Source organism: Aulonocara stuartgranti, assembly GCF_965226115.1.
Source record: "Aulonocara stuartgranti genome assembly, chromosome: 22".
NCBI classification, from domain to species: Eukaryota; Metazoa; Chordata; class Actinopteri; order Cichliformes; family Cichlidae; genus Aulonocara; species Aulonocara stuartgranti.
In genome coordinates, this window is record NC_138957.1 from 16,330,628 (window position 1) to 16,357,736 (window position 27,109).

The 27,109-nt window shown below is 41.9% G+C and overlaps 2 protein-coding genes across 4 annotated transcripts in view; both read left to right on the top strand.

The window, feature by feature from the left end:
* Window positions 1–13,576: 13,576 nt before the first annotated feature.
* On the top strand, window positions 13,577–15,544 carry npy (neuropeptide Y). Its single transcript, XM_082522426.1, has 4 exons — window positions 13,577–13,708; window positions 13,983–14,170; window positions 15,027–15,116; window positions 15,206–15,544. Exons 2-4 carry the CDS (start codon window positions 13,983–13,985, stop codon window positions 15,225–15,227), a joined length of 300 nt encoding a protein of 99 aa, XP_082378552.1. The 5' UTR covers window positions 13,577–13,708; the 3' UTR covers window positions 15,228–15,544.
* A 978-nt stretch (window positions 15,545–16,522) lies between these two features.
* pals2b (protein associated with LIN7 2, MAGUK p55 family member b) overlaps window positions 16,523–27,109 on the top strand; it is a 29,451-nt gene continuing 18,864 nt past the window's right edge. Inside the window, exons 1-2 of one of the 3 annotated variants that reach the window (XM_082520835.1) lie at window positions 16,523–16,676; window positions 26,384–26,446. The gene's annotated coding sequence lies outside the window, so the exon portion shown is untranslated. The remainder of the gene's footprint in view (window positions 16,677–26,383; window positions 26,447–27,109) is intronic. The other 2 variants (XM_082520837.1, XM_082520836.1) reach the window with 2 other exon arrangements.

The following is a 27,109-nucleotide window of genomic DNA, read 5'->3' on the forward strand; positions in this document are numbered from 1 at the left end:
TTGTTGTCATTTTTGGGAGATTTTAGATAAAAGAAAAAAGCTTTAATTCAAGGGTTTAACAAAAGTCCTGCATTGACTGATTAAGAATTACAGCTGTATAACTAAATGGGGGTGTGGCGAAATGCGGATTGTATGTGGATTGCAGGCAGTGAGTAAGCATTGTAAGAATTACAGCCATTTTTATACACTATCCCCCATTTACAGAGGCGTAATTAGATAAACCTGTTATGAAACGACTGTATGCAGGCAGGAAAAGGACCCAAAGTGCAGACTCCGGACACAAACGTTCAGCACAGCTTTAATGCTGAACTCAAAAGTGTAACAAAACTGAGACTACAAAATACACCTACACAGACAGCACACACAGCAAGATACGAGTAGATCATGACACTGACAAACTGAAACACAGGGCTTAAATACATAGAGGGAGCAATCAGGGAATGGGCAACAGGAGGGAAACACAGCTGGGGCAAATCAGGCCTAACGAGACAAGGGGAAGCAAAACCAGACACATTAACATGAGACATGGACTTTCAAAGTAAAACAGGAAACATAACACAGACTCACAGGCAAGCACTATAACAAAGGGAACAGAGACGTGGGACCAGGGCAGACACAGACACTGACTGGACGTGGGGATACTGCAGACAGGGGAGACAGCAACTATGGAACACAGACAGAAAACCAGAACACTAAAACTCTAACCAAACCCCACCCAGAGAACCTAAACTAAGAATAATCCTAAAACCCATAAAGCAAAGCTAGAATATAATGAAATAACAAAATCAAAGAACCAAGAACACAAAACACTGGGTCGACGACCCAGGGACCCTAACAAAACCAGCATAATTTGAAATAGGTTATTTTTAATACTTCTGTGAAAATCCTGCGCAGTCAGTGACTGCCTGAAGTCTAGAACCCATGGAGATCATCAAATGCTCTTTTTCTTGCATGAGATGCTCAGTGACCTTCTGTTGCTGCTTTTGGGTGTATGTGCTTTGAGTTTGGTCTTCAGAAACTATAAAACACACTCTGTTGGGCTCAGATTGGATGACTGGCTTAGTCATTGAAGAATATCCCATTTCTGTGCATTGTGAAACTCTTCGGTTGCTCTTGCAGTATTCTTTGGGTCATTATCCATTTGCACTTTGACATGGTGTTCCAGTTTTGCAGTATTTGGCTGCATCTGTGTACACAGTATAGTCCTGTAGAAAGCTACTTTAAGCTGCAGTCTTATTCACAAGAGGTCGCCACAGGGGTAGCTCGCATGTTTGATTCGGCAGATTTTTTACCGTAGGTTGGCCTTCCTGATGTAACCCCAAAGGGATTTGTGTCTCCCCTTGGGATCGAACCAGAGATTTCCCGCTTATTAGGTGAATGTGTAAACCGCTTACTGCTATATTTAGATTAAGGAATCCACAGGCTATGTTTGCAGCCTGCACTGTGCATACTATCTGCATACAGTCACACCCTCATTTCTCTGCATATGCTATGGCTGTAATTTACAATCAGTTGATGCACTACTTTTGTTAAACCCCCTGAATTAAAAATCTGAAACTTTGAAAATCTGCACATCACATGTTGATTGTTTGATTTAAAATCTACCATGTGTGCAGAAGCAAGACTAAGGTTAAAAAAATGTCATTGGACTGCAAAGGTATGCCTTTTTCAGAGTTGAAGAACAAGCAGCTTGGTTCAAAGTGAAATCATTTCAGCTTTCACTGAAAAGTATGTCTTTGTCAGTGTCGTGACAAAGTGATATAATCAGCTGTCAGCAAAAGCTGTGACTAAATCCCACCATGCAACTGAACAATTACTGACAATACAGTATATCGGTTCAGTCAAAGAGCTGAGTGGGGGAACCACTGGCAACATTATTACGATGATCCAGATTTTGACACACTGTTTTTGTGAACTTTTAAGAAGACGAAACAATGCTTTATCAAGTAGATGTTGTCTGTTTTATAATGCTGTTTGTGCTGCCATGATGCATAAACCACGGTCCTCTTTATTTGGCGTCTCTGCTGAAACTCACAAGTGTGACTATGATGGTAAAAATTAAGATATGATGTATAATAATGGATTGCATTTATATAGCGCTTTTCGAGACCCTCAAAGCGCTTTACAATTCCACTATTCATTCACTCTCACACTGGTGGAGGCAAGCTACAGTTGTAGCCACAGCTCCCCTGGGGCAGACTGACAGAAGCGAGGCTGCCATATCAGCCCCTCTGGCCATCACCAGTAGACGGTAGGTGAAGTGCCTTGCACACAATGACCGAGACGGTCCGAGCCGGGGCTCGAACCGGCAACCTTCCGATTACAAGACGAACTCTTGAGCCACGATCGCCCTGAATGACTAAATTATTTATTTAGTCATCTTCAGTTGAATTATTATTAAAGTTATTTAAACTCAAATTAATCCAAAGGTCAACCTTTTTAAAGTATATAAGACTACAATTTTCCTAAAGTCTGTGTGTAATTGTATTAAACAACTGTGATCTCAGCAGTGGGCAAAATAAGTGCTATTAAGTTTTGTTTTGTTTTTTCCATAATCAAGCAGCCCTGGCAGCTTTCTCAAGAGCCACTCATCATCTACACGAGTGAGAGACTGAAGACATTTGTAACAGCAAACCAAAGATGAAAAATACAAGACTAAATTAAAACCTGCTCAGCTATCATTTTGAGTTTTACTCAATCACCATCATAACATTTTTCTAAGATTTGGAACCTGTTCACCAGCTATCTTTTTTCCTAAACTTTTCCACCCGTCTATCTTCTTCCAGTTTTCCTATTCAGGGTCATGGGGGCCTAAAACCTATGCCAGCTGTCATAAGAGGAAAGGAAGGATGCACCCTGGACAGGTCGCTGATCTATCACAGGGCCAACAAGTTGAGGGTTACGACCATTCTTGCTCACATTCACATCTATAGCCATTTTATAGTCATGTGAAAAAGAAAGTTTTCTCATGGGTGGTTCTTCTTTGTTTGAAGAATTTAAGGTCATTGTTTTCTGTGTGTCTTGATTGCTCTCTTAAATTGTGCCTTACAATGTTGCTTCAGCTCAAGGAGGTTTATGGACATTTGTATATACATAGCTCTTTCAAGGTCCAATGCATTTCACTCAGGTTCAGACCTGAACTTTTTACTGGACTACTGCAGGATCTTGACTTTTCCCCCCCCATTCATTCTGTTGTAGATTTGCAGCTGTACTTGGGATCATTGTCCATTTTCTTTAGCTATGGCCTTTTTAGTATACAGAGGAGTTCATGGTCAACTCAGGGATAACAAGCTGCCAAGGTCCCGTGGCTGCAAAACAAGCCAAAGTCATCTTCCCTCCACCACCGTGCTGACAGTAGGTGTGTTTGGTTTTCTCCAAAGTGACACAAAGGCCAAAGATTATTGTCACAAATGTTAGCATCTAATTGAGAGCTGTAGAGTCTGAGCTCGAGCACTTGGATTTTCTTTTACAATTTTTCTGAGCGTTGCATGGTTGGCCCTTGGGGTGAATTTCCTGGGATGTTCAGTTCTGGGAAGATTGGAAGTTATATTGAATGTTTTCCACTTCCAGAAATATATTTTCTATGAACTAGTGGTCCTTAAAGTTTAATTCCTAAAAATCTTATGGCAATGAATAGTCACTCTAACATTTAGTTATAAAACTGGTCAGTTTACGCATGTGAGCCATTTATGACTGACGTTTTCTTGTTGCGAAGAAGCCACCCACTCAACACATCACTAAAATAACAGCAGAATCACGGCGCTACGTGCTCACTGATGAGCGCAGTTTTTAATTTGCAGATAGATGTACTGTCTCCGATTGATTAATCCCATTCCTCACGGTAGATCAGGAATGATGAGAGTTGATTTAATCCATCCAGTGAATGACGATAGAAGCGGGTCATGTATTCTTCACTGACAGCCCACTTTCAAACGTCTTCAACCTAGAAACACAATTAATGAGGCTCCAAATGAGGATTTACTCCCACACAGATGTTCCTACTCTGATGATCGCAAGTCAAACTGGATCAGCATCCACATTGGCGGTGCCCAGTGAATTTCAAGTCACCTGTGTTGTAATGTTGGCATTACCTGAGGGAACTTGGCATGTGTTTGTGCGAGTTAGTGAGCTGAGCAGGTGGTCGTGGGGGAAAGAATGTTGGTCTGTGCTCGAAGGACGACATGGATGCACCTGGGTCTCAGCGGGCGAGTGTTTAAAAAGGAACCAAGAGGAATCTGAAATCTCAAAGCTGAAACTTCAGATTCAGAGTAAACAATGCCCATGGTATCAGGCTAAATAAAGCATGCACAGCTGTTTACACACTTCAAAATATTAATCGTGTTTCTCCTTTGCTACTTAGAAGAGAATCAAGCATTCTTAGAAAAACTTTACCTATTTACAGTGTTTGCTTATCGCAGAGTGGGATGGGGTGAGGCAGAGCAAGAGGTGAAAAACCTATTAATTTAAGAGGTAAAGGCCTGACGAATTAGTCTGGCACGATTACTATTTAGTGTAATTGCCTTTCCATAGCAACCTCGTTAAGGAGGCCACAGGTAATTTAGTTCAGAAACCTGTTGAGGGGAATGACTACTACACTTGACTCATCCCCATGGAAACCACGCCCTGCTTGACTGACAGATTCGACGCAACAAATCAAGAGACAAGAACGGAAGATTAAATTGGCAATTACTGCGCAAGAAGACACTTAATTACCCGTGTGACAGTTATCGTAAACAAAGACTGAATTAACTGGAGGTAAAGAACTCTTCCTGCAATTTCCCCACAGACAGAGGGGTAAAAAATATTCATGCAGAGGCACAGAGAAACACAACAAATAGGTTCTGACACATCATTAAAAAAAAACACTTACATGCTAAGTTAGAATCTAGGGATACAATTTTGAAGAGAATTCCCAAAATGATGCTAAGAACTCAGAGAGAGTCTATTATAACCACTTTACAAAGGGTGTAAAACAGTACCGTGCAAAATATTTGGGAAAATTAATTAATGTGGCATGTTTTCAAATTATTGCAATGGATATTTCTTATTTAACTTGCTGCATAGAAAGTGCATGACCTGCACTTTTAGCAGGAAAGAAATCTCTGGCAGAACCAGGCTTAGGAAGGCCAGCCATCTGCCACAATCAGTTGAGGATGAAAGGAGGAAGACAGCCTATGTGTACTGCTATTTATTAGCTAAAATCATGGCTTTTTGACATAAACAATAAATTGAATGAATGCATGTGTATATCCAAGGTTGCGTCTTGGCTCTTCCTGTGTTGACTTTCAGAAAAACCAGAGGTGACCAGAGGTAATAAAAGAAACAAATACTGTCAAGATCTGGCTGAGAAACTGCAGGATGTAAGGGCACACCTATACATTAGCATCTTAGCAATCATACTAGTAATTAGCATGCTGGCACGAATGACCTGCTTTATTACCTGTTTTACTTTACATTTACTCAATGAATATCACATCATGTTGTGGAAGATTTTAAACTAGTGATTGGAACTATAAACTCATTATGAGATACTTACTGAACACAAATCAAATGAGCAGTAAGGTGATTTTCTCATAGACTTCCACATAACCAGGATTTTTGTAACAGAAGAGTTGCCCCCTGCTGGCCATTAGTAAAAATGCAGGTTTAAAGCTTTTTCAAAGTGGCTTCATGTTACAGACCAGGGGCTACTTCTACCTTTCACACACAGTTTATGGTTTTGTAACTATACTGGCCTTCTGGCTTTGAGGCTAACCACCACACCATTGTGCTGCCCAAAACTGAAGAGAAAAATGCTAAATCATAACATAAGTATTTCAATTTCAGTTTGTTTATTTATTTAAAAGGTACAGTGCAGTTCACTTCCAATACAGAGCATGGAAATGATTTTCACTTGTTCCACTTTTGCATCCACAATGCACAAACAAGATTTACATTGTTCAATTACATATTAAATATATTTATATAATAAATAATATATAATTCATGAGTAAATGATTAACATAATGGTCCTCCTTATCTAGCATGTGACAATTTACTCTCACCAAATCTAATGGTTGGAATGTCCCATAATGTGAGAGTCCAATTTAATGTAGACCTACTACTACACAAACATACAGTATTATTAGTATGATATTATGTTTATGGATATGTAGTGAGATCTATAGTTCCCTAGTTTACCATTTTAGTTATTCATTAATAATCTGATTACTAAATTATTTTCTAACATCTTCAACCCAAGACTTTCAGTGTGGCAGGCCAGTCTTTTTCCATGAATCCTCTCCTGATTACCAAAAGAATCTGAAGAGCTTTTTTCTGTTCTTACTTGAAGAAAACAGAGTAATGTGTAAGAGGAATGAAAAAAAAAATCAGAATTTCATGAATCTAAGGCATAGATGTGTGTGTTTCCTCTCTTTTGTGGTAGAAACAGTGGGAAATTGACTTCATAGATGCTGTGCTTCGATCTCCTCCTGTGTCGACAGACTCGGGAGGGGGGTGGCGAGTGAGGTGAGAGAAATGGATTTTGCTTTTTCGTAAGACACTGTGATAACAGAGTCAAAGGTATTGTATAACTAATGATTGTTTGGCTAGCACGTGTTTACACACAAGCAGCTACACACACCCACACACTCATTCATAAATATATGAACACTGATGGAGTTCATATGAGTTTAAACAAATACACAAAGTAGCCAGTGATAGAGACGAATTAGTGTTACTAGTGTTGCTGTTATTGATTCAACCTAGCAATGAGGCACTTATAAATGCTAGGATACCATGAAAGCTATAAGTCAATGATAAAGGACAGTAGGGTTTCCACAATTTGTTTTTCAGTAACAATGTAAAGTAACAGGAGGCCCAGAATATAAAATATCTAAAATTATAGCTGTCAAGGCAGGACAGAGCCTAAGGTTCGCTGTAGACTCACTCTTGTCCTTTCTCTTGATTGAGAGTTTCCACAAAACTGTAGCTCTTTTTTCTCTTAAAGTCAGGTAAATTATACACGCACAAAAAGAAAATCCATTGACTTTACACTGTTTGTGTTTATATAGCACTTAATAAAAGTAAATAAAAGTTACAAAGCGCCTAATAATAATAAAAGCAACAAATATGCATTTTTAAAGTTCAGATTTGAAAGAGGTTACAGAGTTTGCCCACCTAAGATCTGCCTCCAGAATATTCCACATCTGTGGGGCCTGAACTTCAAATGCTCCAAGACTTTTAGTTGGGACCAGTGCAGGTTTATGTCAGCATCTCACAGATATAGGCTGGAGTCTGAACCTGTAGCACTTAATAAAAGCAGCAGTAAAATCTTGAAATCAATTCTAAAACTAACAGTTAACTGGCCTGCATGGACTGATGTAATGTAGTTACTCCTTTTGCTGCATGTTAAAAGCCTAGCAGCAGATTTTGACAACTTAACTGATGCCTATATATATGAATTTATTTATTTTAAAGGGACAGCGTAAAGTAAATATGCGAGAAAACCAAAAACCTACTTTTTGTCTGTACTCCCTGGCAGGTCAGACAAAAACAATAATAAATTTAATAAACCATCAGGTAATGTACAACAATTTGGTCCAAAAACCAAATACATATTTACAACAGTACATAAAATTACAGCATGAAATTTCATAGTACAATAAGAAAACACAAAACAACAAAATATCAAAAAATAAAAACATGAAAGACAGCATATATTAGCATGCAATTAACGATCACAAATCTAAAATCTGTGTCAGATGATTGAATCTAGTCTTAATTTTAAAGATAGTACGCAGAGAATACATTTCAATTTTGGGAAATGTCCCATTTATCCTCAGATCTCTCAGTTAAGTATAGGGTTGCCTTGCATCAGCTAATTAGCTTAGCATAAAAACTAGGAAGACTGGAAAACACCTATCTGACACGCTGATGAATTACTAGTGATTGTATTTTCTCTTGTAAAATGTTTCTTGACCTTGTTATTGGTGTGAATCCACCCTTTTTGGCCATTTGTAATCATCTTAAACAACCAATGTAACAACTATGTTAAACATTAGCTGTACACTGGCTAACAACAAGTGCTGTGACCCTCTCTGTGGGCCTGTGCTTGTGTGTTTGTGCTCAGCTCAAACTCTGCATATACAGTAAAACACTCTTTAATTAAATAAATGAGATATAATGGGTTAATTAGTGAGCTTTAGTGGATTTGCTGCCTTTGAACAGAGACTAAGCTAAGCTAACCAGCCTAGCTTTACATGGATTTATATTTAATAGACAGCTGTGGGATCTTCCTATTTAAGAAGCAACAAAGGAAACAAGCATGTTTCCCGCAGCAGTTCATTTTAAAGCACATTACGCATTTGCCATTATAAGAGGTCAAAACATTTAGCCTAGATGAGAATAATATCTCCCTTGTCTTAAGACTTAGCCCAATTTTAAGCCTCTTAAAGTGCAGTACTATTTTGTATCATTAATCCTAAGTAAATAAATTATGCAAGAAACAGCACTTAAACTCAAACATCTTTATAAGCAGTTTTACTTATAATATTGCACTTGTTGTAAAAAAAATTCCCACTGTTTTAGTGTGAACATCTGTATTCACAGTAGCCTAACCATGCATTATGCTACCCTAATAATAACATTAAATCTGCAGATGCTTTTAATGTACAAAATAAGTATCGGGGCATAGTCAGTGGCTGATTCACAGTGAATGTGAACGTCATGAATGCAGCACATTCTCTTGATGCTTTGCCTACTAATGCATTGTTTACACACTATTACCAGGCGTCTTCTATATGGTATCTAATAAGTTGGTAAAATATTTTAACATATATTTACAGCTACGGTATAATAAATGGATGGATAAGTACTGTCAATGTATTCAGTAGACATACTAATATGTTAAATAGTTATGATTTGGAAATTGTGACGTCATTCATTTGATTGTGTGTCTTGTGTTTAAATACATACGTTTTAAAAGAATTAAAAGAATCAATTTTAATTGTTGTTTAAGGTTATTTTTTGTCACTCTGCCACTCAAAAAAAAATTTAAACCTCGCCAAAATGACTCAGATAAATTCAATTCAATGTGACAGCAGACATAACAGTGACGCACACAGACTGCCGTGGTCTTACACAGGTCGTAACATTTATTAAACTAAAGTTTAGGGCCCTTTGACGTGTTACAGGTTTCATCAGGTTTCCTAATATAAAAGCTCAGGACTCCCACCTGCACACCTGAGCCGAACCAACCTGTCACAGCTTGCTAGCGTGACCTTCTGTTCATCTGTCTCTCAAAAGACCTTATATGATGCTTCTCTTGACATGACACTGGTGCTGCTTTCACCCCAGAAGCAGATGAGACACACTTGCAAACACCCATACAGATACAGACGCATACTCACACAGATCAGAGGAGACAGCAAGGAGCGCTGACAGACAAGGTTAAGACAGGTAAATTAAAATGAGTGAAAGCAGTTTGACTCTTAAAGCAGTGGGTGTTTAATAAGGAGAAGAAGAAATGAATAAACAGAAGAAGAAATTAATGTTTCCTCTATGAGGGTTGTCAGTATTGTATTTTCTGTGATCTGAAAGTAGAGGAGAAGCTTAGGTTTCTTTGAGATGTTGCATAATTGCCTACAAAGACTGTCAGTTAATGTCAAAGCCAAGACAAAGAAGAACCATTTGTGGATATGCTTCTATGAAGTTTGTTCAGCAGAAATCTTTCTGTAAAACTATTGTTAACTTAAATGTCACCTAATGTAAGTCAATTGTTATTATGATGAAGCAGAGCTATATAAGCAACAATCAGACTTTGTTAAAGTCGCTAATCCAGTGCCTTGGTTTATTTAATCGATGACAAACCACAATCCTCTGCAATGGCGCTCAAATCACCTTCAGTTTGCAGCTAAACCGGGAGCTGCCGTGCCCTATCTAAGTAATAGTAGTGCTTGCTTACCACAAGTCACCATTGCACAATAGTGTAGTCAAAAGCAGCAATTTAGATGTCAGAGTTGTATGTAAAAATGCCGTTATAGCCAAAGAAAGCACAAAGCTGCAATGGGATTTGGCCTGTTTGCATGCAACTGCCTGACAGAGACGACGCACATAGCCTGCTTGTCTCTGTTTCCTCGTGCGCTCGTACACACTGTAAATTTGAAAAGTGTCATTCAGAGCAGCCGAAAATTGCGAGCCTTTTCATCTCTACAAATCCCGGGAGAGAACTTATTGTACAAACCAGGAGGCTGATGAGAGGAGGAGAAAACAAATTTGCATTTAAACAGCTTGCTCTCTGAAGGAGTCGGTCTCCACAGAGCCGATTTCTGATAATGCCAGCTCTTCATTAAATTATTTTCTGCAGCGGTTACCTTAAAGGTGCTGCATTGATACATCATTGTTAACTTAATTGCAGGTATTTTTTTAATTTGTCTAATTAGCCAGCATAACTGGGACTGTATTAGGCTGATTGATAGCCATCTTTCTAATAGCACTGATATTATTAGTGCTGATGCTAACATAAAAGAATGATCACATTTCCCCTGAACTCTCTTAGCCCTGTCACTTAACCATTTTTCTCCCCCTGAGTTTGAAGAACGGTGCCCTCGTCCTCTTCCTTTTCCTCTTTTGTGATGTACAGAAATTCACCAGATTTCCTCCAATATCTGACCTGGTTGTCAGAGCTTTTTTAATTATAGATCATGATGTAAATATTTAATGAACAGAACACTGGATGAGACTGTTATAACCCCAAGCACAGACTAATCCTCTGTATGTGCAGTAAGAAAGAAGCCGCAAATAAGCAAAGATGTCACTGGCAAAATGTCTCCTAATTGCATACTTGTTAGCTGATTATTTTTGATCCCCTGTCTCACCTTAGATGTAAAATGATAAGGCTGGTGGTGTTATATATTGTTCTTACTGTTAAAAAAAATAGTCTTTAAATAATGAATTAAAGACATAGCCCTTTTGTTTTTTTAAATGGATATCTAGAAGAAAAGTTCAAGCAGGACTAAGTGCATTTGTTGGGGACTATTTTCACCTGTGTATTAATAAATACTTTTGACAGTGATTTACAATAGCACCCTTTTACACCCATCAAACCTGTCCAGTGTGAATTGCACTGCAGAGTTTTCTCACAATTAATGTCTCTGATTCACTTAAACTGCATTGCATTTCCATCCAGCTTTCAATCAAGCAGCAGAGGGGGACTTCATGTAGTGGTGTGCTATTCGCCACTTGTTATATTTTCCCTGAGTTTATCTACCGAGCTTCTCTTTCTATATGTCTAAAGGCTCTTTGACTCTTGCTGGCAAGGATGCGTGCTGTTTCAAAAGCTCAAAGGTATCCCTAAAGACACCGATTTGTCTGCGCGTGTCTCCTAATCCACTGTCTGACAGGCATATTTAGTTTGGGATTCATCCACTGCCTCAAAGGAAGTTCTTTGGGTTCAAATTTTAGGCCTGCATAGGAATATTTTTGAGTTGCTGTTTAATGCTCTCAAAAATATAAGCCACACTAAAAGTCAATTTCTGTCCCTAGAGGAACAATCCACATGAATATTCCCCCCTGATTGGACCTAAAGGTAACTACATGTACCTTTCTAAGGGCCAAACAAGACTAAGAAATGCTTTACAAAATGCCAATCCTGTTCTGAATTAATCAAAAAGCTAAACTAATGGAAGCCCATGTACCTCATTAAGAAATAAGAGAATAAAATAGAAAAATGTCACCTGAAGACCAAGACTTCTCTTTGTAAAAACTAAACCATACAAATAACTACACCCTGTCCAGGGTACAACAGCAGTACCTCACATGGTATGACCCCAGAGACCTCTAAAAGTACAATATAGTACAGGAGCAAATGCTGAATGCTCCACATCTTTGTATGGAAATGTACTGATTGGCTCTAATTCACTTTGGTGCGAACTGAAAGATCTCAACAACATTGCATCCAGTGAATTCATGATCACACAGTCATGTTTCCCAGTGGATGAGTGATCCCATGACTTCATCTGTAAGCATCGCCAGGAAGCCTGCGTTTTCTCTTCGGAGCTGTACACTTTCTAAACACCTGCTGGATGGATCAGCAAACTTTTTCACAGGCATGCACGGATCCTAGATGACTAATCTCTATCAAGGTGATGCCCTGGCTTTTTCCTTTAGTGCCACCATTAGCGGTGAGATGTTTTAGTTCCTTTAACGTTTTATCTAGTGCCATTATCGGGTCAAAAACTTAAAAGCCCACCCCCCGCCTTTTTAATCAAGCAGACACTATTTGACCTCTCAACTTTGTCGGAGTGCTTTAGACATCTGCTCCACTCACACAAGTCAGACACCTACGTATACGTGCAAGCTGTTTCCTTGAAAACGTTGTTATACCTGATGAAGTGCTCTCTTTGCGCGCACGCATGCCCTGAGGAGGACTGAAAGTTCTCATTCCTGCCTGCGATCATGACGATTTGGTCATGACTCTGTGCTCCACACTCTCTCACTTGTGCCCCATCCCTCATCTCCCCTCTTAGCATCCTGTGTTACACAAAAACCTCTTAACGCATCCTCTGCGCAACTTAAAAAAGCAGCACTGCTGAAGAATACTGATTTTGACAGATTATACGGCTGCGGGCTGGTATACAAAAGGATTATGAATGGGAGGTAAATGAAGCACTCGGTGATACAGATTCATTTGAAGTGCTATTTGGGTTTTCTTATTAAGTGGGTTCCTTGGAGATTGGGCTCTTCTTTGGCTGACGTGTCGTGACATTCACATTTAGGGCTTTTGTTCACGTTGAGAGTCACAGTCTCATTTCATCTGAGGGAATAACGGCAAAATGAAATTAGTGGACTGATTCAGTCAAATGGCGCTCATGCACATGTGAGTCGGTTTGAGGTCTTTTTATTCCAGATCAGCCGAGGGCGCCGTCACAGGAGTTTCTTTCGTGAGGAGGCCTTCTATAGAGGAATCATTTGAAGTTCGCCCACAGTGTTGCATTACTGCCACTCTTTTGTGACTTCAAATGGGATTATTGATCTCATTATGTAGAAGAATCACTACTTGATTGTGAAATTGTTTACCTTCTTCCTCCACAGAGGAGCTGACGTGTGTATCAGCCTGTCTGTGTGACAGTGTGTGTTTAAATGCAGCTCTGTGTGTGTGTGTGTGTGTGTGTGTGTGTGTGTGTGTGTGTGTGTGTGTGTGTGTGTGCAATAAAAATATTGTTACATTAATAACAAGTCAAGATAATCCAAGCATATTTCCAATAGGAAAATTGTCCATTAGATGCGTAACTGTGCACTTGCTGTGGACCTTTTAGAATTTAATTATCCTGTAGCAATAATTATGTTATGCTCCTTCATAGACATGACTTGTCTTAATTGGTTTGGATTATAAAATACCATCGTATCACCAGGGTTGGCTAAAGTCTGGAAAAACCATCCCTAAAACTGCTTGTTATTAACGCACTCTGTTTCTACTTTCCGTTGTTATTTTGCATCTATTAAACTAATGGGAAGAGCTTCAAATACTCAATATAAAAAAACACTCGCGCTAATGACAGCATCAGCGGTGACGTTCACGCGAAGAAAGGCAAAGATAGCGCTGCTCTGACGCGCTTTTCTGCAACGCGTCTGGCGCACACATATAAACCGCCGCGCGCACCAAGCGCTCAGAAGAGAAAAGGAGACGCCACAGGACAGCGCGCAGATCTCGCTCTAACCCTTGGGGAAAGTAAGTATGTAAATATTAGGTTGACATGATATTATTTCAGCTTTTTAAAGTCTCTCCGTAGCACTTCTAATGCGTATCTACTGGGTATGCCATGAAAGTCCTGGTTTCTGGAATACTAACCTTGTTTGCAGTAAAAAAAATAAATAAAAAAAATGCTTTGTTTGTTTTCAGAAAGAAATTTATCCAGAATAAATGACAAATCCAAGAAATTTACAGCACAGCATAACAGGTGTCCACTGATGTTAATTAACTGTTCTGTACTTCACTCTGCCAGATGCATCCTAACTTGGTAAGCTGGCTGGGGACTCTGGGGTTCCTGCTGTGGGCGCTGGTCTGCTTGGGCGCCTTGACGGAGGCATACCCGGTGAAACCAGAGAACCCCGGGGAGGACGCCCCCGCGGAGGAGCTGGCCAAGTACTACTCAGCCCTGAGACATTACATCAACCTCATTACAAGACAGAGGTGGGCGGACTAATTAAACCTCCCAATAGAATAGAATTGAACATAACAGAGTACTTATTGTTTACTCATTATTTCTTTCCTCTTCAAATGCTGCCCCCACTGTTCTTTTATTTTTTATAAAATAATTTTTAATAAATCTATTTTAGTGGGACTATTTCATTTTTATCTCAAAACGTTGTTATACCCTGGGCTGAAATGCCATAAGTTACACGGGTAAAGGCAATAACACGTCTTTTTTTTTCTTCTATTTCTCTGGTATCTTCCAACTGGTCAAACTGATCAGTAAGGAAACTGAGTTTTTCTGACAGTGCTTGTCATGTCATTCAAAGCCAGGAGGCTATAAGCTGGCAGTCCGGTGGAATTTTACTTGTTGGAGTTATCTGAACCTTGCAGGTCTTGTAGATTATTCGTTCTCTCTTGTGACAGAGCAGATATCGCCTGCTGCCCATTTACCACTGATTTTTTTTTTTAAGAAAGGAAGGAAGAAAGAAAGAAAAAGAAAAGAAAGTCCAGACTGTCACCGTGCAGTGGCAAGTCACCCGCTGTTCTTGGCTTTCAGCTGTCAGTGGGCTGGATACCTCTGCAGGCGTTAAGCCACCCAGAGGGACAAATGCGCCGTCACGTCTTATCTTTTCAGGCAAATGTGACCACCTGCGATGGAACTCCTATCTGAGCCTGCTGGGTCTGATTCTGCACAGATTTCTCTCAGCTCATGACTGGACATATGACTCAAGGACACAGCGAGATATGACTTAGAGTTGTTCGCTCGTAATTGGACAAAGAAATTTATATTTATTGTTATTCATTTTTAAGCTCGCCCTTTTTAATTCCTTCTTTCCATCTCGCTCTGCTCCAGGTATGGGAAGAGATCCGGTCCTGAGATTCTGGACACACTGGTCTCAGAGCTGCTGCTGAAGGAAAGCACAGACACGCTTCCACAGTCAAGGTATGCGTTTAAAGGCGCAACTTTTCTGTCGTTGTATTTGTATCTCGATCTTTACACCTCTCTGTCTCTCTCTTTCTCCGTGTCTCCAGATATGACCCATCACTGTGGTGATGCTGCCATCCCTCTCGTCTCGCTCACTGCTGTCCCGCCAGCGCTGACATTCTGACCTCTACATGTCCGTCACTTACGTCCTACACCAAACGAACACCACGCCTCTGCCCTCCTTTCGCCTCCATGAGCCGCAACGTATATATCCAACCCCTCTTCCTTACGCATCAGCCACACCCAACACTGCTTGAAGTCTGTGCCATAAAACTGTAAATACTTGATTCTGAGTCGTCATCTGTGCAACATGATCGTAAAGTGGAGGAGGGGGGGTCTGCTGATTGTATTGTATATTTGTGCTATTAAAGATTCACTGTTTGAACAAAGGCATCCCCTGGTATCTGTTTGACGAGTGACACGATGACAGTGTTGTATATTATTTGCAAAAAGTAATCAGAGGGCTTTAATGAGGGCTTTAAGGGAGGTCTTGTTTTCAAAGCTGATCATCAGAAACTGTTTGTCACCCATGAAGAGATCGGGTTCGGACTTGCTGTGCCACACCTTGTCTTCCAGTTACTGTAGCAACTGGTGAAGCTCTATGAGACAGGGTAATTGGGCAGGGAAGCGAGTTAAACCGAGTTAAGCACGCACAGTCCAGTTGAATTCAAAATTGAATGGCTAATGGCGCTCTCTTGTGGCCGCACATATAAGTACATCATCTCAAACTACATAGTGGAGGTGGTGGTGGTGTTGCGTTGTGTGTGTGTGTGTGTGGGGGGGGGGGGGGGGGGTAATTTCCAGGAGCACTATTGCAATTATCCGAGCGGTTAGGTGCCACAGCCTGACACCCAATCAGATCTGAGAGTACAAATTAAGTCGTGAAGAGGCACTGCAGATACGCAATCTTCTGAAATACACCGAAGGAGGGGAGGGGGAACTGTTCAAACAGGACCAGCGAGTGAGTTCAGTTCAGAGTGGTTGCTCAACATTTCAAAACTAGTTTTTCACCAGTTAGCAGCAGGCCTCAGAGTGAAGACGTTAAATCTACGCCCTGCTTTCTCTCACTCGTATTTGAAGAATAAATGCGGTGCACACCTGTAGGGCGCAAAGCAGCTGTGCTTTCCTTTAAAAATAGCGAAATGAAGGTCAACAGGACGGCACCGGCCATCTCTAGTTATTTTCTACTACATAACGCACATTACGTTAGAAATGCGATGCCCGCACAGTCTGAGCTGGACTTGCCTCACGTAATATCCATACGTGAATGGATGAGCGCATCACAATGTGACGAAAAGAAAATACTATCTACATTGTTTCCACTTCAGCGAGGGCCGGGCCGCAGCTTTCATTGGTCTGTGTGTCCTGACGTCAGGGAGGAGGCCGGGCGTGTCGGTTTGATTGACGTCGTGTGCTCTGGTAGTCTGCTGCGGGACCGGGACAGACAGCTGAGGGGGGTCTGAATGTCTAACCGGGACGATCGGCGGACTACCGCGAAGTCGCACGCGCCATCCACAGGTAAGTCACTGCTCGTGATCATATCCGAAACGTGGATGTTGGGAATTCATTCATCAACTGGCACTATAAATGGGAGACAAAGACACTTAGCTGTGTGTGTGTGTTTGAGGTACAGCAGTGGAGTTTGACAGAAGAAGGAGAGGTTCGTCCCCTCTGCTTGTCAGAACAAGCTCCACTCCGACACGTAACAGCTCGCTGTGGGCACTTACTGTGAACCCGGACGCGTCCTTTCCTCCCCCCTTTACTCCTGCCTATCGTGACGAGGAATACATGGGATGGGTTGTAGTCGTAAGTGTGCTTACGCCACAATGGCTCGGATGGGTAACAAAAAAATGGCCGCACGTGTGGCGAGATGGTTGAGCGCACGGTTGTCCGGTCAGCCAAAGCGGCTCAGGCGTTTGGCACGGGATGTGGCACACTTGTTCGAGCGCGCGGATCCGTGCGCCAGATCCGTGCGCCGATTCCAGGAAGATAAGAGGAAAGAGCTGCGGGTTGTTGCGCTGACAGGATGAGAAGGCTGGAACACGCGTACGTCCCAGTGTGACTGACTGCAACATCCACCAGCAAAGGAGGGTGGGCTCAAGGAAAGGACAGAGAGGGAGAAAGATAGATTTTTTACTCTGTCATCAGACCAAATTAAAACTCTTTTATTTCTTTTATTTTGTTGACTAGACAAAAACTTTACCAGCGAGCATCAGCACACTGAGCTAAAGCTGAATGAAAACACAGCAGACCCTTGGCTTGGCACAAACTGGCCAACCAGAGGTACAGCTAGACGACTGCATTGATTTTTATTTTCTGTCCTCCACTGGAAATGAATGAGTGCACCATCCCATAATAATCTCCTTACATGATGTCAGAACCACTTTATACTGCCACTTAATCGAAACATAAAACCAGGGAGACTTCCTTGCTCAGAGGAACACAGCACAGGGTCACTGGGCAAGCTTTATAAGCAGTTTAGCATCGTGCACGTGACGGGGGAAGCCCATGCACATACACAACATCACTGTGGATCTGTCCAGAGGTGCTACACAGGCTATGCAGACCCCTGAGAGGAATAGATGTATCTTGTTGCATCTTAACAGGCGCTTATGGGTGTTTCTCTGTTCATGTCAATGATCTAATCAGATTTAGTGACTCTCTTAGTGTAAACAAAAGGAGGAAAGAAAGGAGACTGAGTTAGTTAAGCACATCAGAGCAAGTCTGTAGTGGCTGCTGGGGATGTCCTTTAAGACTTCTGAGTCATGATTCAGGATGACCTTTATTGTTCTGCTGAAGTAAGACTTCTCAGCCCAGCTATGCATTTCCCCCTTGTGTCATCTCGGAGTTAAACATATGCCCCCGGTCAGTGAGCCATGCTGAACCCCAAATCCAACCCTCCGAAGCTTCGTCGTTTCTATTATTAATTATCATGTGTGGGAGATAGGAGGGAGGGTAGAGACATAGAGCAATGGACTGGGGAAAGTGGAATGACTCAGGCCTCCCAGCTATGAACAACACATGTATGAGAAAGCTGTTATCTACATAATAATCCCTCCCTGCCCTCCACCAGGCTGCACCTCCCTGTTGTTAACGTGTAACTGACACCATAGTAACTGTTATCATGAGCAAACGGCATCTCTGCGAACACCAAACTAAGCCTCAAGTGCAAAGGAACATTATTTTGAAAAGAACCTTGTGTCAGAATCGCTGCCAGGCAAATGTCTGGCAGTTTTTGCTGCAGCCTATACTGCTGATTCACCAGATTTTATCCATCACAGAGGCCTTAAAGAAGCATGCCACTACAAACCAGCAATAAAACAAGCTGTTTGCCAAAAAAGACGGCCTGGTTTTACATGTCTTTCTTGCTCAAATTGGTAAATAAAAGGTTGAATCTCCTTTACAAACTCCACAAAAACTGAGTGATGAAAATAGGGAAGATGATAGAATAAATATCTAAGATCAACAGCTTCCTCTTTTTTTCTTTCTGGAAGCTTATTTGCATTGAGATGATGTAAGGCCATCGTTAGCGCATACCAGATCAAAGTCTCGGTCCATTTCCTGGAGGAGGCTCAGCTAGCAGGATACTGCAGGCTGTAGTTTTAGACAGAGGCTAAATCTGATTGCAGTATTTGGCAAAAAATAATTTTAAAAATCCAAATATGAAATAAGACAAAATCCTTCATTTTCCCATCTCTTCTCGCCTTTTTACCACCCCACACCGCTCATCAGGTTTCTCATCTTTAAACTTTTGCTGTCATTTTTAAGCACTGTTGCATCACCTCTCCCCACTCCATCCCCTCCCTCTCTCTTCCTTAACACTAACGATCACTAGCAGGAGGCTGGGAACGCGGAAAGGCTGCAAAGATGCAGGCATGGCCATGTGGCGGGTTAGATTATGTCAGGAGGGTACTCGTTATTAAGATGATGCGCGCTGGGCGCTGAGAGTTTCTGACGAGCTGTGTAATTATATCCTCCCAAGCTGTGAGGCAAAGCGCAGACATCCCACCAGCTGGAACCTCACCAGAGAGGAAATTGAGGTCATTTCTTGGTGATGTGTGGAAATCGCTCCAGTGCAGAAATTTATTGCCTTGAAAATGGTGGTGATTTGAGCATCAGGTGATGAGCAGAGGTAAGCGTGAATCAGCACAAGGATGGAGCGGTTTGCTCATCGTAGAGGTGGATCGGGAGAAACTGAGGTGGCTTAATCAACATCCTGCAGCTGCAGTCATAAAATGATGACTGTTTGGGAAACATGGTTATGGTTAAAAAAATTAAGCATACACTGATCTGCTAAGATAGCCATCTTAGGGGGTCGCAGTGTAATCCTCTTATTGAGCAGCTGGAGTGACCTACATAGGGTTTGTCTGGAGGCAGAAGGTGATGGGTGAGAGGCACGACAGCATGGATGGCTATGTGATTGGAGTTGTTGCATGAATAGCCAGTTATTACACACTCATGTACATTTTCAAATACACACTGTTCTTATGAGTCTGCCACTGCAGCTCAAGGTTAAAGGAAGTTTACAAATTGCCCTGTAAACTTCCCCTGGAACCAGCCAGTGAAGTGACATCTTGACCTGAAGGCAGGACAGAGCTCACTGGCCTCTTTTGTGATTCTCAAGTCACTGAGAGGAACTAAGAGTGACGGCTGCTCTCAGAGCCCAGTTCTCCGCAGAGCCTGGGGCACAGGAGGATACAGAATAGGGGTGGACAGAATATACAAACATCAGCTGAATAGTTCTCATGGGATGGATGCCTTATGGGGCAGGTTCTGAGTGTGCATTTGTGCTTCACAATCCCAAGGGGCGTAGCACTGTTCACCGTAGACTATAAACTTGCAAAATGTGCTCACTCCCACACAGCAGGTCTCGGGTAGAGTTCAGATTTCCTGCTAGTGTGACCAGAACTGGAGGAATTAAAACCACACATCCCGCTGATGTTCGCCTGCGCCTTTAATAGCATGCATATGCACATGCACACGCACGCATGTTTACATGAGTGAAGCGGCAGTGATGTTTTGTACAAGAACAAACCCTCTGATCCTCTCCATAATCCCTCTTCCATGAGCCGTCCATCATCTGAGTGCTTGGCAACGGGGAGGAACTCGGAGGGCTCGTTCTTTCATACGGACCAGCCAATGGCAGCCAGGAATGCAAATCACCATTTTCTGTGATTTTCCGTCCTGAGAGTTGGAAAAGAGGATCAGACTGCAGAAGTGTTGAGACATCAGAGGAGTTCTGAGCACAGGACATGCTGAGTGAAAAGGGGAAATTATGGTTCAGCGGGGTTAGCGTGTTGGCAGTCCTTCTACCTGTAGAGAGCGTCTGTTTTTAGATGGGGGTAGTGTCAAAAATAAGTTGTATAACCAGTCTGTGGGCTACTCTTGCTTGTGCTGTTGTTGACCCTAGCTAGCCAAAGAGAAGAGTAAAGTTATAACATACAAAGAGCTGAAGTGCACCAAAGAAAAGTGTCCACTGGCAGCCACTGTCTGTACTTTTCATGCTGTATTTGTGATTTTTTGAATGTTTTTTGTTTTTGTTTTTTATATTTCTCCCATTTTTATGAACTCTGATGTCACACACTTCCCTGTTGCAGTCCACTATTCAACCAATCAGCATTCACCCGATGCACAGCATCATCCAACTCAAGCAATGTTTAGTTGGGATTTTTTTTTTTTTTTTTTTTTGCCTGTCCCATTTGGTTCTTTAGCCATCAGAATTGTTGTCTGAAGACCAACAAGGATACCCAATGGATTTACTTTGCCAAATGGATCATCGTGGCATTGCCGTATTGGTCCATTTGGTCGATCTTTGTTTTTATTATTTATTATATTTTATTTTCAGATGTTACAGACGGGACAGACATGAGTGAGGGATAGGAAAGGGAGAAAGAAAGAGGAAGGAAAGGGAAAACAGAAGGGGAGAGGGACAGTGAGAAAGGGGGGGAGAAAAAAAAATAAAAATCTCCTGGATCACCTGTTGAGAGAAAAATAGAAAACAAGCAAAAAAAACAAAGCAACATACTAAACACAACACCATCGCATTAATCTAGCTAAGTGTAAACAGCAGTAAATACTAAATATTCAATGTTGTTGTGCAGCACGCAGGACAGATGTCGTTAGCTTCATAGCATAATTGCCTAAGTCAATGACTTAGGCACTTATGCTATGAAGCTAACGATGTGCTTCGAAGTAGCGGCCAAGAAAGGTGTAATTTGGGTCTACAAGCAGTGAACACCCGTGTGCATACCTGTGTGGATCAGCGCGCTTGTATTCCGAAGGTTTCTCCATGTAACGATCTGGTAGGGAGTGTGGGGGGGCCACAGCCCCGTCCTCCAGGGTGTGAAGCGGGTATGGAGGAGATCAAAACTCCAGACATCCAGAGGCCCCCAGAACACAAGAGACCATGGAAGACCAACAGAGGGGCAGCCGCGCCACTGTTCCAGTAAGAGCTGAGGAGAGTCCCAGATGAGGGCTCACTCAGCAGCCGCGGAGCAGAAGCCAGGGGGAGTTGCAGTGACGCGCCCATGAGCTCCGCCGGCCCCCAGCTGTGCCTGAGTGACCGAGCCCCAGGCCGAGAGGCCGGGGGCACCCCACCTCCGAAGGGGCCCGAGCGAGCCCCAGGCTCCAGGCCCCAATAAGCGGCCGCCAAGGAGTGAGCCGGTGTGTACCTGGACGCCCACCCCCAGACACAAAGAACCACCAACGCACCGACACCTGAGGGAGTCCGCCACCGGCAGGGGAAGTGGTGGTGGGTGGAGATAGGCCTCCAAACCTTGGAGGGCCTGAGGTGTCCCCAAAGAGGTGGCGTCTGATACCCAACCTGACATATAGACACAGACATACAGGCACACACAGACACAAACATTCATTCCCACCCTCATGCTCTCATGTGCACTTACTCCACACTCAACCAACAGGGAGACAGACATAAAGAGACGCTGTACACACAATCACACTCCCCAAGCGTACTCTACAAACCGGGTCTAGGTACCCTTGCCCCTGGAGGGGGGAACTGCACCCAGACCCAGGTGGTGTTACCCTTTTCCCTGCGGTGGGGAGAGGCAGACCACCCCGACTCCGTAGCAGCAGGGAGGCCCCACACCCCAGACCGCAGTCGGACGGCCAACTCCTCTTAGCCCTCCCGCTCCAGCAGGCCGCAGAGAACGGGGGTGGGAGAAGACTCCAAACCTCCCTCCACCCGCTCATTGTAGTGTTGATGCATGTGTGTTCTAAGGTGCAATTAAAACCCAGGAGGGCTTGGAGCTACCTGCCAGGGAGCAGCAGGTAAGCGCATAGTCCCTCCTGATAGCCCTTAATGTCTAAGTGTATTTAAAATTGAGAGGTGGGCAACGACGCCAGGGGTGAGGTGTACACCCTGATGGTAATTTGGACTCCGTAGTTGGGATTTTGAACAACTGCACAGAAACATGTTTACATTGCTCAAAACCCCTCGCCATAGGGCCAGTGCAGGCAAATGAAGTCTGGCAATTCATCTCTACCAATTCTGCCAATGAAAGTGGTCAAATATCCAGCCAGAATGAATTCAGAAGCTTGTTGATGGCTACAAAAGGAGCATTAAACCAAATATTAATAGTAGTGTATGTATATATATTCGAGCCTGACTTTAGGCCCTGTTTGGATTAGAGAAAAACCAAAATAAATCCAAACATGTGCAGCCAATTCTTCTTGTTTTTGCTTAAAAGTCATTAAAGATATATTCGTACAAACAATACACCTCATTAAAAAAAACAGTTTAAAGAAATCATTAAAAGCCTGAATTTATCATGATATTCACGCCCATGATGAGTGTGTGTGAACTTCTGACTGCAACATATGCAAACAGACACATTTGTGGAACCATAAATTCAACATAAGACAGATCAACCTGGTCACTGAGGAGCTTTGTGCAGAAAAAATAAGCTAAGCAAATATCCATCAGATTTTTATGGACCTTTAATTACAATTACGTTCCTGTGCTTATAGCTAGACAAGGTTATTTGGTAGGTTCTTGAAAAAGTGAAAGGGCGTTCAGCAACCACTCTTCTCTGTTCTCCCTCTAGACTCTCATGTTTTCTCTCTCCTCCTCTGAACTTCCCATGACTTGAGAGGCTTTCCCCACAACCTTGTCTAATCTTTAAAGGATTGTTCTTTCTTTTTTTCTTCAAGACTCCTAATGTGCCTTTTATCTGGTCCTTATTGTCATGCTCTAAATCTCTCTCCTGCTCGGCTCGTCTGACATTCTCTCACTCCCTTTTACACACTCCTCGAAGGGCCAGATTGTGACCCTTGCTGTTTTTTTCTTTCTTCCCATCTAATGGTTTAGTTTTTAGGGGGACAGATATAATATTAATACAGATAGTGCATTCACTAAGGCACTGTATGGATGTGTATATGAAATGGTGAGTGCTAAATAACTACCAGTCCAACTAACCATGAAGACTCTACTGCTTTGTGTTTCTACTCTGTGTTGCAGACAATCCTGGAAGTACTGTGAACAGTAGCGCTCGATCTGCTTTGATCAGCATTATTTCACAACGGCTCCTTTGCATTTTCTTCTGCATAATATTAAACAAATAAAAGGTTTTTATACTGACCAACATATACCAATACTGAAATACCTGGAAAGGTCCGATATCAGCCAAATGATATATCATAGGGCTCTGTCTCTTTGCTCCTCCCTCCTCATTTGGCCCCTTCGATTGGTCCATCTTGGCTCCCTGCCCCTCGATGCGGATGATTAGGCGAGGAACTGCCTAGTGACTTTGCCTCTATTAACATTCTTCCAGGGGATATCTTTCACTTCCAGTGAGCGTGCAGAACCTGATTTTAATCTGTGTTGTATAATGAACTGACCCCTGTACTCTCCCTCTTGTAATAGTAGGTGACCAGTTAGCTCTGGTACGACTGGGTGAAAAAATACTGCCACAGAAATAAGAGATAACTGCTAACAAGTGATGGGTGGAGGTTCCTCTGTGTTGTCATCGCCTTTTTGTTAATTTTCTGTAGAGTGATTTTGCAGGAGGGTACTTGTTACCTAGGGAGCGGCTTAAGACCAAGATGTACCTGCGATGTGTGTGTTAGGGGAGTATATAAAAGAAGATTACTTTCTTGATTTGAGAGGTCTTCCAGATCATTTCTCATAATAAATAAGCAGACATAACTTGCAACTTTTATTAGACTATTGAAAGCCTTGACTGCTTGAGGTGAGAAAAATAAAGGGAACGTGAAAAAGGCTGAATGCAGTGATCATGTAGCTATCAGTTATATGGAATAACAGCATTTCAAAGCAGGTTTTTCTTCTTTATGCTGGCTTGCATTTTGTAACGGTCCATTTCACAATGGCTCTTAAGGGCAGCGTGAATGTGTTTAACTCTGCCAGACTTTGCAGTTTTATTAGACACAATTAAATATCGTACAGCGGGGCAGGGCATGTTGCTGGAAGGAGCAGTGCTTTCTGCCTGCATTCACAGTTTAGACAGAAAAGAAAAAGAAGCGAGGATGTGGTGTTTGAAATGGCTTTTATGTGGCTGATGCAAAAATCCTCTTTGTGTGTGTATAAAGCTAATTCTGACTACTTAGACCTGAAGGTTCATTCTTGACAAGGAAAACAGGATAAAACATTTTCCTTCATATATGAAAGTCATCAGCAGACTTAAAACGCCCATGTTCTGAATACCTCATGTGCTTAGAGAGTCCTTCAAAGTAGGTGGGAATGTAGGATATAAGACAAAAACAGGGTTTGTACAATTCTAACAAGTTAATATGGTATGATCAACTTCATTCTTCAACACAGCCTGAACTCTCTTATCCTTTTTGTATTTTCTTTAAGTAGTCTTCAGGAATAGTTCTTCAAGCTTCTTGAAGGACATTCAAAACTCTTTTTTGGATGTTTGGATCTTCTCTGGCTGCTTTTTCTTTTGTTCTATAACAAGATGATCCCACACTGCTTCAATAATGCTATGGTTCACACCTTGCAGAGCTCGATCCATGACTGACAGTGTACCATTGTGTGTTTTTCTATCCTTGTATGCTTTTACGGTTTAGGAACATTGTCATGCTGAAACGTAAGCTGTTGCCAATGTGACTCTTTCCAGATGGTTTGTATGGTGGTTCAAAATCTGCCAGTACTTTCTGTTTCATAAGTTGATCAATTTTGGTAATATTCCCAATAGTACTGGTTAAAATGCAGCCCAAAACCATGGTAGAGTCTGCACCATGCACCATGTTTTACAGATGGCTGCAGACACTCACTGTTGTGTCTTTCTCTTGACCTGCTTCGTACCTATTGATGAAGGTTTGAACCATAAATTTCCCAATTGGAGTCCCTCCACCATCAGACCTGTTCCCACTGATTTTCAGTCCAGTTCTTGTTTAATTTGGCATACCTCAGCATTTTCTCCACGTTTCCCCTCTTTAAGAATGGCTCCTTGACAGCCATGCTTCCACTGAGACTGTCTTTACTGTATTTTCATGTTTCTTAAGGACATGACTTTCAGATACTGTTTATCTTCTTTAAATTGTTTTGTTAGGTCTGCCCCCTTTTTCCCATAGATTTGATTAAAAAAATGTGAGCAAATTATGTGTTTTTGCGACAGGCTACTAGTAACAAAGTCCTCAAAGATACAATTTAAAACTGAGAAATGCACAGCTTTAGTAACACTCCATCTTTTCTGTACAGTTTCTTTCTTAAATATCAACTGTGCTGGATAAACAGTGAAAGAATGACTGTATCTGCATTACAGTGTTCAACAGCACGCTGAGACAGAAAAATCTGTAATACGACACCTCAGATGCTGGCAAACCTCTGCATGAGACTCAGACAGGTTTGCAAGTCAAAATGAGAAGAGAGGTTTACTGGGTGTGAATGCATACCGCTTCATCATTACTTTCAGAGAATAGTGGCCATTTCCCATACAATGCCAGCTGATGATGCGGGCATCGTTGAATAGCTAAAGACATTAAATTGTCAGGGATTTCTGTCAAAAGGCATCCCACGAGAGGAAGGGATGACATAGACAGATACAAGTAATAATTCACAGGGAGACTAGAGTTATTAGGTGGGACTGGTAAGCACGACTGTGTATCTGAATCCTCAAGTGAGTTTATGTGAGGAATGATGAAAACTGGCGAGCAGCAAAGCAAACAGGACTGAATATTCATGGCTCATATGGATGATCCTCACAAACTTTCACACATCTCCCACCCTTCCCCTGTCTTTTCAGGTCTTCACAGTTGACTGATGAGCAGCCAGTAGGACTGGGCTTGGGCTACACCGACTGGCATAGGTAAACACAACTTTCTCAACCCACCGGAGATGTTGAAATGTGTTTTTTTTCTTGCATGCTGACATGATTTTGTTGGTTCGCTGGGAGACCTGCCAGCCAGAACTGTGTTGGTCCGGAAATCTTTACTTTTAAAGATTTACTTTTGAATAAGTAAGGAAGCAGCTGGTTTTCTTTTAAGTGTGTGTGTTTGTGCTTGTGTACCCGTGTGGATTTCACTTTTGACAGCACTTCCTCTGTACTTGAAAGGGCCATGCTGATGTTAAACTAAAAGCGTGGGATTAAAGCATCAGTTTTATATAACCAAACTCTGTATATATTTATTTAGCGTCCCCAAATCTTACCTGACTGTGACTGGCAGAAAGTACAGCTTTTGCATTACTGGCTATTATTAGATGTCATTGTATTTTCGATAGAATACTCAAAAGCTTCTCTCTCTCTCTTCGCCTTTTAAAGTACCAGCATGCATTCTTTTATATATACACAAATTTTCTCATTTCTGAATAATAGAACAATTGCTTTAATAATTTATAGCACAGTCTTGCTTTGCTCATTACAGATCTGGCGCTTGTGGATCAGTTGTTTGTTTGTTTTTTAAGTCTGTGCAGACTTCCCAGGGTGCTTTCTTATGGCACGGTGCTTTAGTTCTTCTCATGCAGCTGCTCT